Raw genomic sequence first — 20,584 nt, forward strand, 5'->3', positions numbered from 1 at the left:
TGATTTATAAAACTGCTGCACGCAATTTCCCCTTTATAATCACACACCAGCTGGAAGATTGCACAGGTGGATCCACCTCACATCCCGCCCACAACACACCCACATTTTACCATGAATGGTCAATGCAAAGTAACTCATGAATGTATCTGTATATAAATAAGCTGCTGGATCCACGGCATTTTACACAGCGCCGGCCTGCAGTCTTTTCCCTACACTGAGCGTGGTTGTGGTGTGACGCATGTGGACCTGTGTGCCTGTACAGGGCTGATTAATGGTTGGACGCTCATCCCATTCGGCCGCATATGGATAAATAAACAAAATAATTTACTTTTTTTGCCTTTTTACTGTGATAGTTGCAGTGAAGAGTGACAGAAAATTGGAAGAAGAGTAGGGGGAAGACATGCATAAGAGGGACAGGGGCAGGAATTGAACCCAGGCCACTGCATCAGAGACCAGTCTCTGTAAACAAGTTACCTGCTTAAGCCGATGAGCTATACAGGCACCAGGTGCCCAGTAAGCAAAACTATTTAATATAGATCAGCGCACCGGCCCAGATGTGGCCCGGCCCTTTGGTCAAACGACCGAATGAAATAACGTTCAATCCGCCTCTGTTGATATATGAACATAGTTCTGCAAATACAGTCGTAGGCCGAATGGCGCACTATATGAACATCTACAACAATGAGGGTTTCTGGTTATCCGGCTCTACAAGTCTAATATGTGATAACAATAAAGGTTTGAGATCAATCTGGTTTCAATTCACCACTTCCCTCTGTCTCCAAAATGTGCGTAAGCAAGCGTCAAAGTTGGCGCACCGGTGCGCACATTCTCACGCCAAGTTTGTTTTTAGAAATCAGAACGTACACAGTGTACGCCACTTTCTACGCAAAGGTTGTGATTTACACCACTTTCTAGCCCTGTTTTGTGCGTAAGCAAGCATCAAGCATCAAGGTTGGCGCACCGGTGCACACATTGTCACGCCAAGTTTGTTTTTATAAATCACAACCTTTGCGTAGAAAGTGGCGTACGCCACTTTCTAGCCCTGTTTTGTGCGTACGCAAGCTTTATAAATGAGTCCCCAGATCCCTACACGGGAAACCAAACAGTCACTTAGCAAGTGCATGGCTCAACACAGGAGAGCCAGTTTCTCAGGACAGGATTCGGCAGTCTTCCTTCACCTTAAGGAAGAAGGACACTCGTTTCAGGACACCAATGTTCAGATTTTGGACAGGGTGGACAGATGTTTTGAGAGAGAAATGAAAGAAGCCATCCATGTCTAAATAGAGAAGCCATCTCTGAATGGGGGGATGGGGGGTGGTCTGCGACATCTCTTTCGCCAATTTACAATCAGGTCCTTTCAAAACTCCCCAAAAGAGCTACTCAGCAGACTCATGCTAATGACCACCATTAGCACACTAGGGCTCAGTGACATCTGTGCATTTCAACGACCCCCACCGATACAACGACCATCGTCGAGTCGTCAGAAGAGTCTTGGTATTGGACATTGGAATAATAGCCCTGAACACACCTCACAGAGGTTTAAAAGCTGAGGCAACACCAACCACCACCAGAACCGAAGAAGCCTCTTGGATGAGAGGTGAAACGTCTTCAAGGAACTTTTTTAAAGTCCAGTGCATTGATTTAAACAACTTTGGGTAATTCAAATCTACAATATGACCACTTCATTGTTTCTCTACACAACTTCCATTGACAAAAAAACTCATGCAAATGACGTGTAATTAACTTGTAATTGACTTTTATCGCCCCCCTTCTGGCAGTGAGGGTATAGTGTGACCGCTTATGTCTCAATTGTTACACTACAAGTCAACTGAACTGCACAACTGTCCACATGAACCTCAGTAGAAGCTGCTACTGATCCAAAATGAAGCAGGAAAACATAGTAAACAGCAGCAGCTAATAGTGTAGGTTTGAAATGAGGAGCTTCTAAGAGGAAACAAAGGCAAAAAGCAGGAATTTTCTTCTAACACCCAACTTTAGTCATGCTTACAGCCATAAGAGACTCATTATGAAGATTCATGTGTTGAAGGAATGATTTGTGTTCATGAAAGACTGCGACTCTGGTGGGACTTGAACCCACAACCTTTGAATCACCTCTCAAGTGCTTGACTAGAAGTCCAATGCGCTATCCATTGCACCACAGAGCCCATTTCCATAGGATGTAGCTTGTTTGAATGGACACTTCAAATATACAATGTGACCACTTCATTGTTTCTCTACACAACTTCCATTGACAAAAAAAACTCACTCAAATGACATGTAATTAACTTGTAATTGTCTTTTATCGCCCCCTTTTGGCAGTGAGGGTACAGTGTGACTGCTTTGTTGTTTGTCTACACACCTTCCATTAACATCCATTAACAATCAAACCACTCAGATGACATTGACTATGATAAGTATTTTGTAATTAACTTGTAATTAACTTGTGTCTCCCCCTTCTGGCAGTGACATTTATTAAACAAACACTGTTGGCTTTGTGGTGCATATGTTAATAGTCCTGCTAACCAAGCTTCTGCTCCACCCAGCTTGTAAAACTGCGACTCTGGTGGGACTTGAACCCACAACCTTTGAATCACCTCTCAAGTGCTTGGCTAGAAGTCCAACGCGCTATCCATTGCGCCACAGAGCCTGTTGCCAAAGCAGCATACAGTCCTGGTCGGCACAGTGTAATCCACACAGAAGTTAATGTAGTCTGTGATGCAGTGAGTGAGGTTGTCGATGTCCTCCCCATGGTCCTCACAAAACACTTCCCACATAGTGGTGTCGAAACAGTCCTTGAGAGTCTCCTCAGCGTCCTCGGACCATCTCTTGACCATGCAGGTGACAGCTGGCTGTCTGTGTACCACAGGTTTGTACACAGGAAGGAGGTGAACCAGGTAATGGTCAGATTTACCAAGTGGTGGAAGAGGAGATGATGTATATGCCTCCTCGGTTTTGGCATAAAAAAGGTCCAGTATTTTAGCGTCTCTAGTGTGGCAGGTGATATATTGTGTGAAGGTGGGGAGTGTGGACGACAGAGAGGCATGGTTAAAGTCCCCAGTAATAAGGAAGAGGGCCTGTGGGTGCTGTTTCTGCAGCAGAGGGAGGAACGTACGCAGCTATCGCGATAACATGCGAGAATTCCCTCAGCAGGTAGTATGGTCTCATGCTAACAGCTAACAGTTCAATGTCCTTGCTGCAAAGTTTTTCCTTGATAGTGATGTGCCCAGGGTTACACCATCTATCATTAACAAACACAGCCAGTCCCCCTCCTTTCCTCTTACCGCTCTCCTTCATCTGGTCTACCCGCAGCAACTGAAAGCCATCCAACACAGCGTTAGAGTCCGCTGTTACCCCCGTTAGCCATGTCTCAGTGAATAGCATGATGCTGCACTGCCGATATTCCCGCTGGTGTCGTGTTAGCGCCGTAAGTTCATCCATCTTGTTGCCGATGGATCTTACATTCCCGGTGATGACTGAGGAGAGGACGGGTTTGTACCGTCTCCTCCTGTTGCGGCGTTCTGCCATTGCACGGCTTCCCCTTCTCCTCCTCTTAAGCTCGCGGGGGACATCAGGCCTCTCACCAGTTAGCCTCGCAGTGCTACGGAGGGCTAACAGCTGGTCTCAAGAGTAAACAACGGGGTCATCGCTGTGTGCTGGGTCTGCTATCACCGATGCAGACAGTAGATTAAAAAATAGAAGAAAAATCAAAGCAAACTGCGCTAATTCCGTGTCCATTATTTACACTGATTACTAGTGCAACTTCCAAAAAAGAAAAAAGCAAGAGAAAGCAAGAGGAAAGAAAGTAAACAGAAAAAGATTACTCGACAAGTGAGAGCTGCTGTAACTAGCTGCCATTAGAGCGGCACCATTTTGAGACAAATGAGTTTCTCAATCAATATTTATGTTATTATGTCTCAATTGTTACACTACAAGTCAACTGAACTGCACAACTGTCCACATGAACCTCAGTAGAAGCTGCTACTGATCCAAAATGAAGCAGGAAAAGGTAGTAAACAGCAGCAGCTAATAGTGTAGGTTTGAAACGAAGAGCTTCTAAGAGGAAACAAAGGCGAAAAGGAGGAATTTTCTTCTACAACCAAACTTTAGTCATGATTAAAGCCATAAGAGACTTATGTGTGGAATGAATGATCCGTGTTCATGAAGAACTGTGACTCTGGTGGGACTTGAACCCACAACCTTTGAATCACCTCGTAAGTGCTTGATTAAAAGTCCAATGCGCTTTCCATTGCGCCACAGAGCCTCCTGCTGCTCTGTTTTCAACACACAATTCAAATCTACAATGTGACCATTTCATTGTTCCTCTACACAACTTCCATTGACAAAAAACACACTCAAATGAAATGTAATTAACTTGTAATTGGCTTTTATCACCCCTTTTTGACAGTGAGGGTACAGTGTGACCGCTATGTTGTTGTCTACACACCTTCCATTAACATCCATTAACAATCAAACCACTCAGATGACATTGACTATGATAAGTATTTTGTAATTAACTTGTAATTAACGTTTGTCTCCCTCTTTCTGGCAGTGACATTTATTAAACAAACACTGTTGGCCTTGTGGTTGATTGGTTTCCATTTAGACTAAAAATTCTTCCTTGGAACTTCAAGTTTCTGTTTTATCTGGAGCATCAGAAACTTTTCTTGGTTTCTCCACTGTAGGCTTCAACGAACTCGTACTAGCTGCAAGTTTGTCCAATCTTCGTCATTATTGTTGTGGATCAAAGAAAGTAGACTTTTAACTCCAGTATTTTGTGAACTACAGAGGGATTTATTGAGGATGCCTGATAGGCTCAATCAGCATTGCATGAACTTGTTTGATGATGACTTGAATGTGGTAGGGCTGCAACTAACGACGCGTCGACTAATCGTCTGAGGACGATATGTCATCAAAAGCGGAAGTGAGCGCGCAATGCAACAGAAATCAGCGTCCGACGGAGCGCGGAACACGGACGGACGTCGGCGCTGCATCGTGCATATATTATGTATGCACGATGCAGCACGGATGTCCGCATTTAATACAGCTGTATAATAAACGCTGACATCCGTGTTTACAATAGATCGTGGATGTCACGCTGTATCGTGCATACATAATACATGCACGATGCAGTGCCGTGTCCATCAGTGTTCCGCACTCCGGTCGGACAGTGATTTCTGTTGGATTGCGCACTCACGTCCGCTTTTGATGACGTATCGTGCTCAGACGATTAGTCAACGCGTCATTAGTGGCAGCCCTAGAATGTGGCCATGCATATGTTAATAGTCCTGCTACCCAAGCTTCTGCTCCACCCAGCTTGTAAAAGTGCAACTCTGGTGGGACTCAAAACCACAACCTTTGCATCACCTCTGAAGTGCTTGGCTAGAAGGCCAATGCGCTATCCATTGCACCACAGAGCCTCTTGTCCTCCTGCTCTCCCGTCAAAACCAAAACATCTGTAGTTGTTCACATTAACTGCTCTTAGTGCTGGTTTATAATCAGGATTCATTTATTGGGGAATCAGGAAAAATCACAATGACCCACTAGAATTCAGTAGTAATCCTGTAAGTGTTTGTTTATAATAAAGACTCCTGCACAGAGTTCTTACTAGATTTTACCTGTAAAACTCATTATGAAGATTCATGTGTAGAAGGAATGATTTATGTGCTCTGAAAAACTGCAATTCTTGTGAGACTCAAACCCACAACCTTTGAATCACCTCTCAAGTACTTGACTAGAAGTCCAATGCGCTACCCATTGCACCACAGAGCCACCTACTGCTGCTTGTTCACACTGCCTCAACACGTTCCTTGTGTTGTTTTTACAAACTCTGACTCCTGTCGCTGATCATTTGGACATTTTTGCCTTCAAATACTAACATGAAACATTTGCAGGATGCTGTGTGATTATCTTCCAGTAGATTTAACATGCCTCAGTGTGTTTGTTGTCATCCAGAGTCGGTCTCGGGGTTCCAGGTTGAACATTATCATAGTTGCTGAAGGAGCCATTGACAGACAAGGACAGCCCATTACGTCCGATTTGTGAAGGATGTGAGTAGAGCTCAGCTTCAGACTGAACCAGAGGAGAACCAGAAGCTGGACCAGCTGCTGGATACGTCCAAACCCCAGCGGAGTCCAGGCACTTTCCACGTTCTCAGAGAAGTTTCATATTTCTGCTAAGATAACATCACGTTCGGCACCTCTGCTGCATTTGTAACCGTCGTATTGCTCGAAATGCACTGCAGCCACAGCTGAATTTGAGAAAACAATGCAGCAGCAACATCACATAACTCTTTTGATAATCCAAAGGCATTCTGGGAGATGTAGGAAATCAGCAACTAAGGGAAATTACAAGTACCATCAACGTGGATTATTACTATAACATTATCCTGAGGAGTTTGTTGCATCAAGCAAGGGATCCTATTGATTCTCGACTGATTATGACTGCAGAGGACAGAAATGTAAACATTTAGTGCCTCGTATTGATAAATCAGAGTTGAAAGTTGTGAATACGAGACCTCCTGATCCACACTTTGAACTAGTAATGCTCCACTTTGCGCCAGTAAACCTAAAAAAAGGAAGAATTTGTTTCACCCAGTTCCATTTACAGCATCCCAGTTGGTTGGCAGTAACCAGTGTTTTAGCAATATTCTGGGAAAACAGTGAAGACGAAGAAGATTTGAAACGTTTGAAACGTTTGAAACAGAAAATAACGTCAACAGATTTATGAGCTACAGGTGAGAAACGTCAACAGTTTATTTAAAGTCAAACACAGGATTCACACAGTTTTATTTGTTTTAGGGAGTTTTATTGTTGTGCATCATGTTACAAGCAGATTCTAGATATGAAACTTCTCCTAGAATGTGTTGAGCGTCTGCTTCCAAACACCAAACGGTTTCTGGTGTTCTGAGATGTTCTGAGATGTTCCTCCATCACCAGATCTGGCTTTTGTCAATGCAAAACTGTTTTCTCTGTCATGTTTTCAATGTCTGTGCTTCTGTATGTCCTCTAGAACCGCGCCGATAAGAAAAGGCTGAACATTATTATTGTAGCCGAGGGCGCCATAGATTCCCACACAAGGCAATAACTCCCGATTATATCAAGGATGTAAGTAAAGGAGGAGAAACCTGCTGGAGGCGTCCAGTTCTCCTCCAAATCCATTCATTTTTTATCTATTTTCTGTAATTCCCACCGTTTTTCCATTCGTTCTTCCACCATTTTGGATTCTTTTGTCCAGTTTTCACACCACGTCTTTCTACACCCTTGTTTTCAGTTTTGCACATTTTCCACCATTTGTCACATGACAGGAGCCGTTTTGCATGATTTCTCCTTCTGTGTTCATTGTCTGTTTGACATTTCCTTTTATTTCTGTGTTTCTTAAGATAGTTTCAGAGTGTTTGTTAGATATTTTTTAAGTGCAATCCTTTAAATCTTTTTAAAATCAGGAGATTATTCCATCTCAAATGTTCTACTCGACCTTCTCTGATTTGCTTGAAACTTTTTTATCATAAAGTAGGGATATTTAAAACGTAATCCGTGAAATTTGGAAAAAAATGTCAATTTTTAAAATGCCTAAATAGAAATTAGTCGTGAAGATTTTTTAAAACTAAGATTGTAAATAATCTCTCATTCTTATTTGCCAAATACCAAACGGATGTTTACTTTTAGCGGAAAGTGTCCTTAAAACTGCAGTGTGACCACAATATGCTGTGGTTTAAAGCATTTACTGCATCTCCTAAGAATTCATTTAATGTATTACAACTAAAGCATTAGGTTAGAATAAAACTAGAAACTGATTCTGACAAGTTTCAACCACTTTGATTGTTGGAATAAAACCACCGGACTAATATACGTATTTGAAAACAGGTTTTTAAAGTCTGAAACTCACTCGACTTATAAATAAAAACTTTCAGTTTAAGCAAATAAAACACAAATATTACAACAAAAGGATTTCTGCCTCATCAGCATCTCAATACTTCGCCTTCAAATTTGTGAACGCAGCTGAGAACCTAAACCATGACTTTAAAAATAATTTATGCTCACTTTCAGCACTTTAATTCTACTTTTTGGCGACAGCATCTCAGGAACTATTAAAAATAAAAGCAGAAATTTTCTATTTCGCCTTAATCTTTATGAAACTTTTTGAAATATTTAATATTATTTCTTATCTTGCCATTAGTTTAGAATGTGGATCATTCAAATTATGGGTGAGTTGTCAGTGGCATGATAACAAATTGCATTAAATATTTCAAAAGGATGAATTGCAAATAAATTTCAAGCTTTTATTTTTATTACTTCCTGAGATTTTGTTATTCATCCGCCTCAAATTTCAGTGTTTATTGAAAAATATGCTAAAATTTGTTCAACAGGCAAACATATATCACAGATAGTGTTTGACTTATGAAGCTAAAATTTTGCAAATATCTGTATAAATATCTGTAGTAAATGCAATGAAAAATTTCAGTCAGATCAGAGATGGTTGAGCAGAAATAGTAGTAAAAATGCAACAATGTGAGATAGAATATGATAATACAGTGAAATGTGTTTAGATGTGATAGTTAATAGATCTTATAGTCATTATTGTGGACGTTTTCCCTGTGTATCTTTTGTTAATAAACGCTGTCTCTCTCTGCGACCTGAAGCTGGTGGTGCGCTGCCTCGGCTTCGACACGAGGGTCACCATCCTCGGCCATGTGCAGAGAGGCGGGACGCCCTCGGCCTTTGACAGGATCCTGGTAAGTCAAAACCAATCGTAGCGTTTAAATTTCCACCTAAGAGTCTCCAGTAATGAGCTCTGAACGACCTGTGACCTCTGTAGGCCAGTCGGATGGGCGTGGAGGCGGTGTTGGCGCTGCTGGAGGCGTCGGCCAACACGCCGGCCTGCGTCGTGTCTCTGGTCGGCAACCAGGCCGTCCGGCTGCCGCTGATGGAATGTGTTCAGATGGTGAGCTAAAATACGTGGTTTTAAAGCACACTGACTCAACCTCAACCCTCAGTGTTTTCCAGAGTAAGCAACTGGTTAATGAGACAGATAAATGAAAAATGTCACTAATTCTTGGAGTGAAAACCAAAAGAAAACATCTCCATATATTGTAATGTTGTTTTTTCTTGACAATAACGGGTTTTAACAGCTTCCAAATTGGCCACTTTGCATTCAAGGCCATTTGAAACTATCATCAGAAAGAAATAAAAGATGCCAAATCGTCTTTAACTTTGAGAACATGCTTCAGCTTCAGTTCATGCCTCATTTTTCATATGCATACAACTGGCACACAATACATCAGCTTAGTATTGGTGTTAAATTAGATTTGGTCCCTTAAGCTTTTTATGCTCAACACTGACGTAACCGTGCAGAGGATTGTAGGTCAGAAAAGCCAGAAGAACAGACTCCTTTGTAAATTAGAAAATCCCACCAGATGAAGTAGAAAAACAGGATATTTTTAGCGTACTGCATGCAGTACTGTATTGCGACATGCTGAATCTTTTCCTCAGATACTATACAGTGTGGTAGGAAACGGTCACGCTGATACTTGGCATTTTACCAATTATCGAAAATGGTAAATTATTGACCGATTATTGATAAATTAAATACTTGAGGTGTGGTGCAGCCTCTTCTTGCTGTCTGTCATCACTTTGAAGTCTCAGAAACATCTCTCCAGCAGCAAAAAAAAAACTGAACACAAACCAGGAAATTAGCTTACAGTGCTCTTACAGTGGCTAATGCCATGCTAGCAGTTAATGGCTAAGTTAGAAGGCAGCCACAGATTACCATGAACCAAAAGCTGGATAACAGTAATTAATAAAGTTTAAGATCCAGACTTTAGTGGACAATAAGAATGATAGAAGCGTGATAGAGCAGTGAAAGATTGATAAAACAGAAGAAGAACAGGGAGCAAACTGATCAAACAGAGGATACAATTTAATCGCTATTTCTATTTTACATAATTAGTTCTAGTCACCCTTATTAGTGAAGAAGTCCAGTTATTAATGACAGGTTCTCTGCCATCGCATGCTGTTAAAACATTATATTGTAATGTATTTTAGTTCCAAATATTGGCTATTGGCCTTTCTTAAACACCAATTATCGGCTTCAGTATCAGCCCTGGAAAGCTGGTATCAGTCAACCCCCAGCAGGATGGCACCTTTAGAGATGTCAGTTGCCGTATTACAGAAATATCATGATGTAATACTACATATATCCTGTCACAATGTCTCAACTGAGCGACATGTTTCAGCCCCAGAGAGCACAAAGAGGTGATTTTACTCTGCAAACTGCAACGAATTAATGAGCAACATGGTCAAAAGCTTAAGGTGCAAAAACATGAAGAGGTATTATATCCCAGTTATATCTATACTTAATTAAACAGTACTTTGTGTGGCATATACTGTGATTGGGATCAATGGACTCCCAGTTTACCAAAATTTAACCCACATCAGAAATACACAAACAGAAATTAAATTTTAAAAAATGGAACAAATGGTCAAAAGTTAAAGAAGCTGTTTTGTTGTTTTGCCGTCAGACCCAAGAAGTCCAGAAGGCCATGGACGAGAAGAAGTTTGAGGAGGCGGTCAGGCTGCGTGGCAGGTATTTGTAAAAATCCAGTTAAGCAGCTTTGGGATTTGTCTTTAAGTTTAAAATGAATATATTATATGTATAGAAGGTGCAGGCAGGACTGGGTTATTTCTGTCTCCCACTGATGGGACTTTTTCCTTTGGTTGTTTGGCTCCGTTTCCACTTTAACTGTGTTTGCATCGATTTTTTCCGTTGGACTCTAAATGCTTTTCTCTGCAGCAGACCAGACATGGGGTCACTGAGGATTTCCTGCACTAATGAATTCTGCTTTCCATGTGCAGGAGCTTTGAAAACAACCTGAGCACCTACAGACTGCTCTCCTATCGCAAAGCCGACTCTGAGCTTCCAAATGTAAGTATCATTACAGAAAAAAACATTTAAAGAAAAATAACACAAAATAAACTCAAACCAGTGACATGATCGCCGTTTTAATTCTTCCAATGTGTCTTTCCACCAGCTGCTCTGAGATTTGTACGTTAGTCTAAGGTACTTCCTGGTCAGCTGGTGCATTGTGGGTGCTGCGGTCTTTTTGTGACACTAACAGCGTCTGTTTTTTTGTTGTTTTTTGTTCTGTATCTGTGTGTCCTGAGGGAGAGGAGGAGGCTGGGGATGGAGAGCAGTTTAATGTATGTGATGAGTAATTAGGCGGCTGTAGTTCCCATGACGACCCTTTTAGAAATTAGACATTTTCTTTTCCTTTCCCTCAGCTTCTAAATCCCTCCATGCTGAGACAAAATACAAAAATACGTGTAGATTGTAGTTTCCTGCTTGAAATCAATGTCAAATTATTTCATTTTCTAGGAGGATTTTATTGATTTTAAGAGACTAAACTTGTTTTTTTAGACACTCAAATGATAACATCACCCGTCGCTCTGTCTGTCTTTGCTTTATTTCTTCATGGCTCTGCTCTGAAGTAGAAGTGTAGACCTGCAAAGAGGTGTGTTGGTGCATTAATGCAGGCGTCACATAAAGTAACTTCTTCACACTTTAACTTCCAGACCTGCAGCTGAAAGTATCTTTGCTGGATCAGAACTCAAACTGGACAGACTTCATGCTCTCGTAGCCAAAAAGTTGAAGCTTTCACGTAGGGAGGTTTTAAGTTGCATTCGCTCTTATTTTATATTTATTGTGAATGAGCCACATGTTACAGATGTTGGAAAAACTGCAGATTCCCTCTGTGGAAACCACGAAAGAATTAGATGTTGGTCCCTTTTTAAAAATCCATAGAAACTGGATGAAACTGGCATATTTTTAATGAGCATAAAGCTCATTTTTATCTCTATAGCAAAATATATTGTGAAATGTAAACATGTTTTTTGCAACAGTGTGCTCAGAAAGATTTGGTTCAGTGAAAGAATTTGGTTACAAAGGTGAACAAAATTTAATCGCCTAAACATTTTTTTTCAAAATGTTTCCCGCATAAAGAACAGCCCATGTAGATTAAGTGCCATTAAATATGACATTTGAACACTTTATTTTACTCCTCAGAGTAATTTTTGATCTCATTGCTCTCTGACTTGCTGTTCTGCAGTAACTTTGTGGAGACTAGAAGCTTCTTTGTGCACAGCTGACTAGCTAACATTTACTGTAGCCTGGAAGTGAGGCATTTAGGGAACAACTCTAAGATGTAGTCTTTAGAAATAAGCAGATGAGCAAGGGTTTAGTTGAGAAATGATGTGATCAAAGAAAAAGTAAACCAAATCTCACCCTGTATGATGCGTTCAGAACTAACTTTTGGTACCTGCCAGTCAAGCTGCACAAATATTTGAGTAGCTTTTAATTATAAAAAAACAGCCCATGTAGAATGGGTTTAGGGTAAATCTCACATTTGAACACCTTTTTTCACTTTTTTAGAGTATTCTTTGTTTGCACAGTTATCTGAGTTCCTGTGTTGCAGTAAATTGAGTGGAGACTAGAAGCTTCTCTTTGCACAGCTGACTAGCTAACATTTACAGTAGTTTGGAAATGAGACGTTTAGGGAACATCTGTAAACTCTAGCTTGTATCAAGAAGTACATGTTCAGCAAGCTATGGTTTAGTTGAAAAATGATTTATCAAAAAAAGGTAAACCAAATCTGATGACATATGAGACATGAAAGGCCAGTTTTTCGTGTTTGTGCAGTTATACAATTATTAATCATGACCGTAATTATATCCTCCCACAATTAAATAAACTTTGATCAAACTGCAATATTGATTTTTAAAAATAAAATGTCTTATTTTACTCTTTTTAGAGTAATATTTGGTCTCATACCTCAGTGTCTGAGTTGCTGCTCTGCAGTTACTGAGTGGAGACTAGAAGCTTCTCTGTGCACAACTGCCTAATAAGCATTTTCCATAGCTTGGAAGCAGTGAAGCAATTCAATTCATATTTTGTTTCTTGGAGATTTACTGAAGAAGATAGAGGTAGATTATTTTTAAATCTAGTTTTATTTAGATTTGAACATTAGCAGTAACGTAGCACAATGAGGAAGTGAAAGCAGTGCTCTGTTCATTTAGGTGAAAATGCAATTACAATGTTTTCAAAATGATTGTAATTTTTGGACATAACAGTGTAGGCCTACCTGAGGCTCAGTACTTAAACACACTAATAGTGTCCCGCTTACATATTTAACATTTGTCAAATTTACTCATGAAACATTTAAATTAAACCAAATTGTTTGTGTTTTTTTATTAAGCGGTTCATAATCAGAACAGAGTTGGATGCTTGTCCAGTTTGAGCTTCTTATTTGATGAACTTTAAACCTCGATCCATCACTGGTGCACAGCATGTTTCTGACTGCTGGCAAAATCACTGATATTGGTTTTAAGCATTGCATTCAAAGATGCAAATGCATGAGCTGTAGTTGTCTTATGTCATTCTCTGGAGTTGGAGGCCAAAAACTGTTCACCAGTTGTGCATCGACGGAATGATTCTGCTGATTAAAAATCCAGAAAATATCTGGAAAATATTCACTTGACGGTTGATATTTTCGGCGGCTGTCATTTAGAAACCAGCTGCTGCTTCTCCTCCGGCAGCATGTGGCTTCTTTGCATGCTCAGCTGTCCTGCTGTGACGCGGTGTCTGGCCTGTGGCAGTAAATGAGGCCTGGATGGTGTTTTCAGGCAGTGGCAGCTCCATGTCTTCACTGTCTCTAATAGTCGCTGATGCACCATCTTCCTCAAACCAAGCATCACACATTGCTGCGTTTGTAGTCGTGAAGGTGTTATAAAATGTGAGAAAGCTCGGGGCTGTTGGAACATACGGCTGGGCTGTATATGTCTTAGTGTTTATAATCGTCTCTGCTGCCCTCCGTCATCCACAGAGCTCCTTTAACGTGGCCGTGCTGAACGTCGGTGCCCCAGCAGCAGGTATGAACGCCGCTGTTCGCTCAGCCGTCAGAGTGGGAATCACTGAGGGCCACAAAATGTTTGCTGTCAACGACGGCTTCGAGGGATTCTACAAGGGACAGGTGAGCTGAGTACCAATCTGTTTAAGTTTTAAACACTTAGTTGGAGATCTGAGGGGATTCTGTTGCAGTTTATTTGTTCAGGTGCATCTCAGAAAATTAAGATATTGTAAAAAAGAAAGGACAGTGAAATATATATATATAGGAACTGGATGACACTTTTTATGCACAGTTTGTTGCCTGTGATGAGAAGTTTTATATCATTAGAACAAAATGAGTCATTTTGTGGAACGTAAGCAAGAGTTTCAGTCTAAACTCGACAAGCCGTGGTTATGTGGAGAAAGATTTAAACAAATACGAAGTGTACATATATGAAGCATTAGAAGCTAAATAATAATAATGACAAATTTTTTGTAAAGCGCTTTTCATTTCAGCAAAGTCTCAAAATACCACATTAAAGATATGAACAGATAACAACAAAGCAAATGGGTAAAATTAAAAAAAACAACTTTTCAGGGACGCTAAATCCAAATTCTCTAAAACCTTGAAACATTTCTACAAGTTTGAATGTTTTGTCAGAGATCTTACTGAGTGGATCTTGTATTTTAGAGCAGTTTATTTGTAAAGATGCATCTCAAAAAATGAGAAATATTGGAAAAAGAAAGGGGAAATTTAATATGTTCTAGACTTATTACATTTGAAATTAAATACTTTAAGCATATCTCTCTTGTAAATTTGATAATTAATGCCTACAACTCAAAAATTATCACCAAAAACACCCCAATTTGGAGTCTGAGTAAATTCAAACAGTATCAATACTCTCCGTCTATATATACATATATTATTTGGATCTTGTATCTTAGAGCAGTTTGTTTGCACAGATGTATCTCACAAAATTAAAATATTATGGAAAAAGGAATGGAAAATGTGACATATTCTAGACTTATTTCACATACGGTGAAGTGTTCCAGCTGTTTTGCTCTTTTAAGTTTGATAATTATGACCCATAGCTAAAAAAAAAATGTGGAAAAAAACCCAACAGCTTAATTTTGAGTTTGATTAACTTCATAGTCTCGGTTTACTTTATACACCCTGAAATTGAAAACATGTCGTGTGCTGCGTCTTTGTCACGTCCTCTGAAAGCTGTTTTGGCACCACATACACACGTGGACAAAATTGTTGGTACCCCTCAGTTAAAGAAGGAAAAACCCACAATTCTCACTGAAATCACTTGAAACTCACAAAAGTAACAATAAATACAAATTTATTGAAAATTAAATAATCAAAATCAGCCATCACTTTTGAATTGTTGATTAACATAATTATTAAAAAAAAACAAACTAATGAAATAGGACTGGACAAAAATGATGGTACCCATAACTTAATATTTTGTTGCACAACCTTTTGAGGCAATCACTGCAATTAAACGATTTCTGTATTTGTCAATGAGCGTTCTGCAGCTGTCAACAGGTATTTTGGCCCACTCCTCATGAGCAAACAGCTCCAGTTGTCTCAGGTTTGATGGGTGTCTTCTCCAAATGGCATGTTTCAGCTCCTTCCACATATGTTCAATGGGATTCAGATCTGGGCTCATAGAAGGCCACTTTAGAATAGTCCAACGCTTTTCTCTCAGCCATTCTTGGGTGTTTTTGGCTGTGTGTTTTGGATCGTTGTCCTGTTGGAAGACCCATGACCTGCGACTGAGACCAAGCTTTCTGACACTAGGCAGCACATTTCTCTCCAGAATGCCTTGATAGTCTTCAGATTTCATCGTACCTTGCACACTTTCAAGACATCCTGTGCCAGATGCAGCAAAGCAGCCCCAAAACATTACTGAGCCTCCTCCATGTTTCACCGTAGGGACAGTGTTCTTTTCTTCGTATGCTTGGTTTTTGAGTCTATGAACATAGAGTTGATGTGCCTTACCAAAAAGCTCCAGTTTGGTCTCATCTGTCCAAAGGACATTCTCCCAGAAGCTTTGTGGCTTGTCAACATGCATTTTTGCAAATTCCAGTCTGGCTTTTTTATGAGTTTTTTTCAGCAGTGGTGTCCTCCTTGGTCGTCTCCCATGAAGTCCACTTTGGCTCAAACAACGACGAATGGTGCGATCTGACACTGATGTACCTTGGCCTTGGAGTTCACCTTTAATTTCTTTGGAGGTTGCTCTGGGCTCTTTGGATACAATTCCAACGATCCGTCTCTTCAATTTGTCATCAATTTTCCTCTTGCGGCCACGTCCAGGGAGGTTGGCTACTGTCCCGTGGGTCTTGAACTTCTGAATAATATGAGCCACTGTTGTCACAGGAACTTCAAGCTGTTTAGAGATGGTCTTATAGCCTTTACCTTTAAGATGTTTGTCTATAATTTTTTTCGGATGTCCTGGGACAATTCTCTCCTTCGCTTTCTGTTGTCCATGTTCAGTGTGGTACACACCTTTTCACCAAACAGCAGGGTGACTACTTGTCTCCCTTTAAATAGGCAGACTGACTGATTATGAGTTTGGAAACACCTGTGATGTCAATTAAATGACACACCTGAGTTAATCATGTCACTCTGGTCAAATAGTTTTCAATCTTTTATAGAGGTACCATCATTTTTGTCCAGGCCTGTTTCATTAGTTTGTTTTTTTAAATAATTATGTTAATCAACAATTCAAAAGTAATGGCTGTTTTTGATTATTTAATTTTCAATAAATTTTTATTTATTGTTACTTTTGTGAGTTTCAAGTGATTTCAGTGAGAATTGTGGGTTTTTCCTTCTTTAACTGAGGGGTACCAACAATTTTGTCCACGTGTGTAGCTATTTTTTATAGGGATTATTTCTAACCTGTTGCATTTATTCATTTATCAAGGGAAAAAAACACTCAAGAATATGAGTGTTTGTTATTTTTTCTGCAGATAAATTCAAATATTTCGCCAAATTCGCAATGAAAACCCAATTAAGCGATATCTGTGCTATTCTGATCTTGTTTTTGTTCAAATTTTATGAGAATTTATGTGCAAAAGAGGGTCATTCAACTGAAATAAACATTACAATCATCCTCTATACGCTGCGGCTCTGGAGTTATAAAGCATCCGACTGCATTTTAGCTCCACAATCTCTACATTTTTTTTATTTATGACTTTTTTTCTACTGTTTTTAAAGACTGTTGTTGCTCAGGCTTGTCAAACAGCCACAAAGACACTCTTAAATCTCATGTCAACATTTGATTTCTTCACTCTTTCTGTCATGAGAGGTGTTTATTGGACGTCAGTGTTCAGGACGTGGATGCAGCTATTAGCTAACCCTACGAGCTGAAGAGTAAACACGGACTGGAAACATTCCTCAGTGGTCACAGCGACTCCACTGATAAGACTAAGTGTGTCCAGATAAACGCTGCTGCTTACTGTAAGCCAATTACTCTGCTCCCACAGCTGCTACTACACCTAGTATATCTATATATTCCCCTCCTGGTCGTACATCTACTGATCTCGTGTCCACAGAGACTCTTCTCAGAGACAAATGAAACTCTGAGGCGAGTCTTTGTGCTCGAGGATTAGACGTTGATTGAAAAGTGAAGCCGTGATCCCGACTAAGTAGGACACTGATCACCATGAAGAGCTGTCGGATAAATGGAGGCACAGTGGAAGTACAGCGGGACAGTGATGGAAAAAAGCGGAATTTATTCTTTAAAACATGTCGGTGGATTTGTGCTGTTTTAGCAGTTTGATTCACTTAAAGTACAAACCTGTTTTCTGACTCATTCCTTGAGTCTTTACACCATTTAAGATTGGATTTTTTGGCATTTTTTGAGTAGAGAGATGATAAATGTTGGAGGAAAGAGCAAAGAAGTGACAGAATTTTCAAATTTCTTGATGTTTCTGCCTCCATCCTGATATAAAATAGACAAGTTATATTATATTTGTGGTGCCCAAAGCTTTTAAAAAACAAACAGTGTCTCCTCGTCCTGATAATTCACTGAGCACCTTCAAGTTAAAGTGGTTTTAGCCAAATTGCCGGAAAGTCTCAATAATTAAGGAGCTTTTCTTTCTATTGTTCCTCTCAAAGTACAATCTTGTTTTCTGACTGATTCCTTGAGTTTTTCCACCATTTTTTGGGACTTTTTTGTCTTTATTTCCAGAGACAGTAAATGTTTGAGAAGAGAGCAGAGAAATGACAGATTTCTTTCAAATATTTTGAGATTTCTGAATCCACCTTGATACAAAGGAGAGAAATTAAACTTTATATGATGTGCTCATAGCACATAGCAGATAAAGAACTGTTTATTCATTGAAAAATATTCTTTATTCTTGCTTTTTTATTCTTAATTTTGCCTAAAAGCTAAAGTAATCGTAAAATCATTTCACCAATTTTCAGACAAGTCTGAAATAATTCTGAAACTTTTCTTTCCCTTGTTTCTCTCAAAGTACAAATCTGTTTTCTGACTGATTCCTTGAGTCTTCCCACCATTTAAGATGATTTTTGTTGGCTTTTTTTGTTGTTATATACATTATACAGAGTAAAGAGACAGAAGCTAAATGCTGGAAGACAAATCAGAGCAATGACAGATGATTTGGTTTTTCCATATATCTTGACATTTCTGTGTCCATCTTGATATAAAAGAGACAAATTAAATTTTATTTGTGCTTTCCAAAGCTTTTAAAAACAGAAACGGTGTCTCCTCGTCTTGATGATTCCAATGTTCATCCAATGAAAATGAGTCAATGTGAATATGTGAATTGTTTCTTCTGTTTATCATTTTTGCTTCAGAGTTAAAGTGGTTTCAGTCAATCCATCCATCCATCCATCCATCCATCCATCCATCATCCATCCATCCATCCATCCATCCATCATCCATCCATCCATCCATCCTTCCATCCATCCATCCATCCATCCATCCATCCATCCATCATCCATCCATCCATCCATCCTTCCATCCATCCATCCATCCATCATCCATCCATCCATCCTTCCATCCATCCATCCATCCATCATCCATCCATCCATCCATCCATCATCCATCCATCCATCCATCATCCATCCATCCATCCTTCCATCCATCCATCCATCATCCATCCATCCTTCCATCCATCCATCCATGCATCCATCATCCATCCATCCATCATCCATCCATCCTTCCATCCATCCATCCATCCATCATCCATCCATCCATCCTTCCATCCATCCTTCCATCCATCCATCCATCCATCCATCCTTCCATCCATCCATCCATCCATCCATCCATCCATCCATCCATCCATCCATCCTTCCATCCATCCATCCATCATCCATCCATCCATCCATCCATCCATTCTCTATCCACCGCTTTATCCTCACTCGGGTAGCGGGGATGCTGGAGCCTATCCCAGCTGACTTGGGCGATTTTACAGAGATTTCAGCCAAATTTCAGGAAATTCCGAATAATTCTCAAACCTTTTTCTCTCTCATCAGATTAAGGAGATCAAATGGGGAGATGTTGGCGGTTGGACCGGTCAGGGAGGATCTCTGCTTGGGACAAAAAGGTCAGTAGATGTGACATAAATAGACATTAATTGATCTGCAGATGTTCTGTCAAATCTTGTGACATTTGGATCAGTATTATCTCTTTTTTTTTTTTTGCTTTAGCATCATATTTTTTGTCTCTAAAACTACTTGAACAATAAGTTTTATCACTTAGAAATGAAGCAGAACTCCAATAGAATAAAACAAGTGGAATATTTTACTGTTATTTTCTAGAACTCTTCCAGGAAAACATCTGGATAAGATCGCTGAGCAGATCAGGATCCATAACATCAACGCTCTGCTTGTGATCGGAGGATTTGAGGTTTGTAATTAAACCGGTTTTTATTTTAATTCATGAACATGAACATGCTTTATCAGTTTTATTGAAAAGTCTTAAACTTGCTCAACCTTATTCTGACAGAAAAGCTACTGATAGCTATAAAAAAGTAGAATTCTTGGGTAATCTGAGTAGATAAATGTGAATTATTAGCACTGTTTTGCCGTTATTGTACGTTTTATAAGAATAATCTTCCTCCATCTCTTTCACCATGTATTATACTGCTCATATCCACATTGTTCAATTTTTGTTTTCACCGATTTTCCCTGTTAAACATTTCAACTAGCAGAACCCGTCTTAACATCTTTATTACTACATTTTTTGCAACTGAAAAACACACATTTAAATGTTTAGGCTCTCTCCCTTTGCTTACTGACCAAGCTGCAGAGCCAAATAATTCTAAAAACGGGTTTATAATCAGGAAAATGGCCTTAAAATTCAGCTTTAGAGGGAGACAATCGTTAAAGATGGTGTCATTTTTGGAAGCTACCAGGTAAATTTAGTAGGAAAATGTAACTTTTTCCATTCTGTATGTCACCTAAACCTGGAAAACACAATTCTAATCATGACAAAGAGCTTTGAAACGATAAATAACTAAAAAAAAGTGTTGTTTTTTGGCTTCGGCAGCTTGGTTCAAACAAGAACACTGTCTCCATCTTGTTGTGTGCGAAGCTACGACATCGACTTTGTGTCTCATGTCCGTCCTGATTGGCCTGGCTCTCTCCCTTGGCTTCTCCCAGTAGAACAATCCTCCCAGTCCTTTGCTCCTCACATTTCTGCCTCTGATTTCCCCTCTTGTATTAACCTGA

General features: G+C 39.8%; 1 protein-coding gene and 2 non-coding genes across 3 annotated transcripts in view; 1 reads left to right on the plus strand and 2 right to left on the minus strand.

Annotated features, from left to right (window-relative positions):
- Positions 1-20,584, plus strand: part of LOC110963797 (ATP-dependent 6-phosphofructokinase, platelet type-like) — a 58,026-nt gene that overhangs the window by 17,532 nt on the left and 19,910 nt on the right. The window contains 9 exon segments of the mRNA XM_051953101.1: positions 7,009-7,075; positions 7,078-7,103; positions 8,639-8,731; positions 8,815-8,940; positions 10,517-10,581; positions 10,851-10,920; positions 13,874-14,020; positions 19,388-19,458; positions 19,673-19,760. Of these exon segments, the coding sequence (XP_051809061.1) occupies positions 7,009-7,075; positions 7,078-7,103; positions 8,639-8,731; positions 8,815-8,940; positions 10,517-10,581; positions 10,851-10,920; positions 13,874-14,020; positions 19,388-19,458; positions 19,673-19,760 (753 nt within the window).
- On the minus strand, positions 2,074-2,165 carry trnar-ucu (transfer RNA arginine (anticodon UCU)). The gene is given in 2 exon segments: positions 2,074-2,109; positions 2,129-2,165. It is a non-coding gene; the product is annotated as a tRNA-Arg (tRNA).
- On the minus strand, positions 2,556-2,647 carry trnar-ucu (transfer RNA arginine (anticodon UCU)). Its single transcript is given in 2 exon segments — positions 2,556-2,591; positions 2,611-2,647. It is a non-coding gene; the product is annotated as a tRNA-Arg (tRNA).

Source organism: Acanthochromis polyacanthus, chromosome 9 (assembly GCF_021347895.1).
Source record: "Acanthochromis polyacanthus isolate Apoly-LR-REF ecotype Palm Island chromosome 9, KAUST_Apoly_ChrSc, whole genome shotgun sequence".
Lineage (NCBI taxonomy): Eukaryota > Metazoa > Chordata > Actinopteri > Pomacentridae > Acanthochromis > Acanthochromis polyacanthus.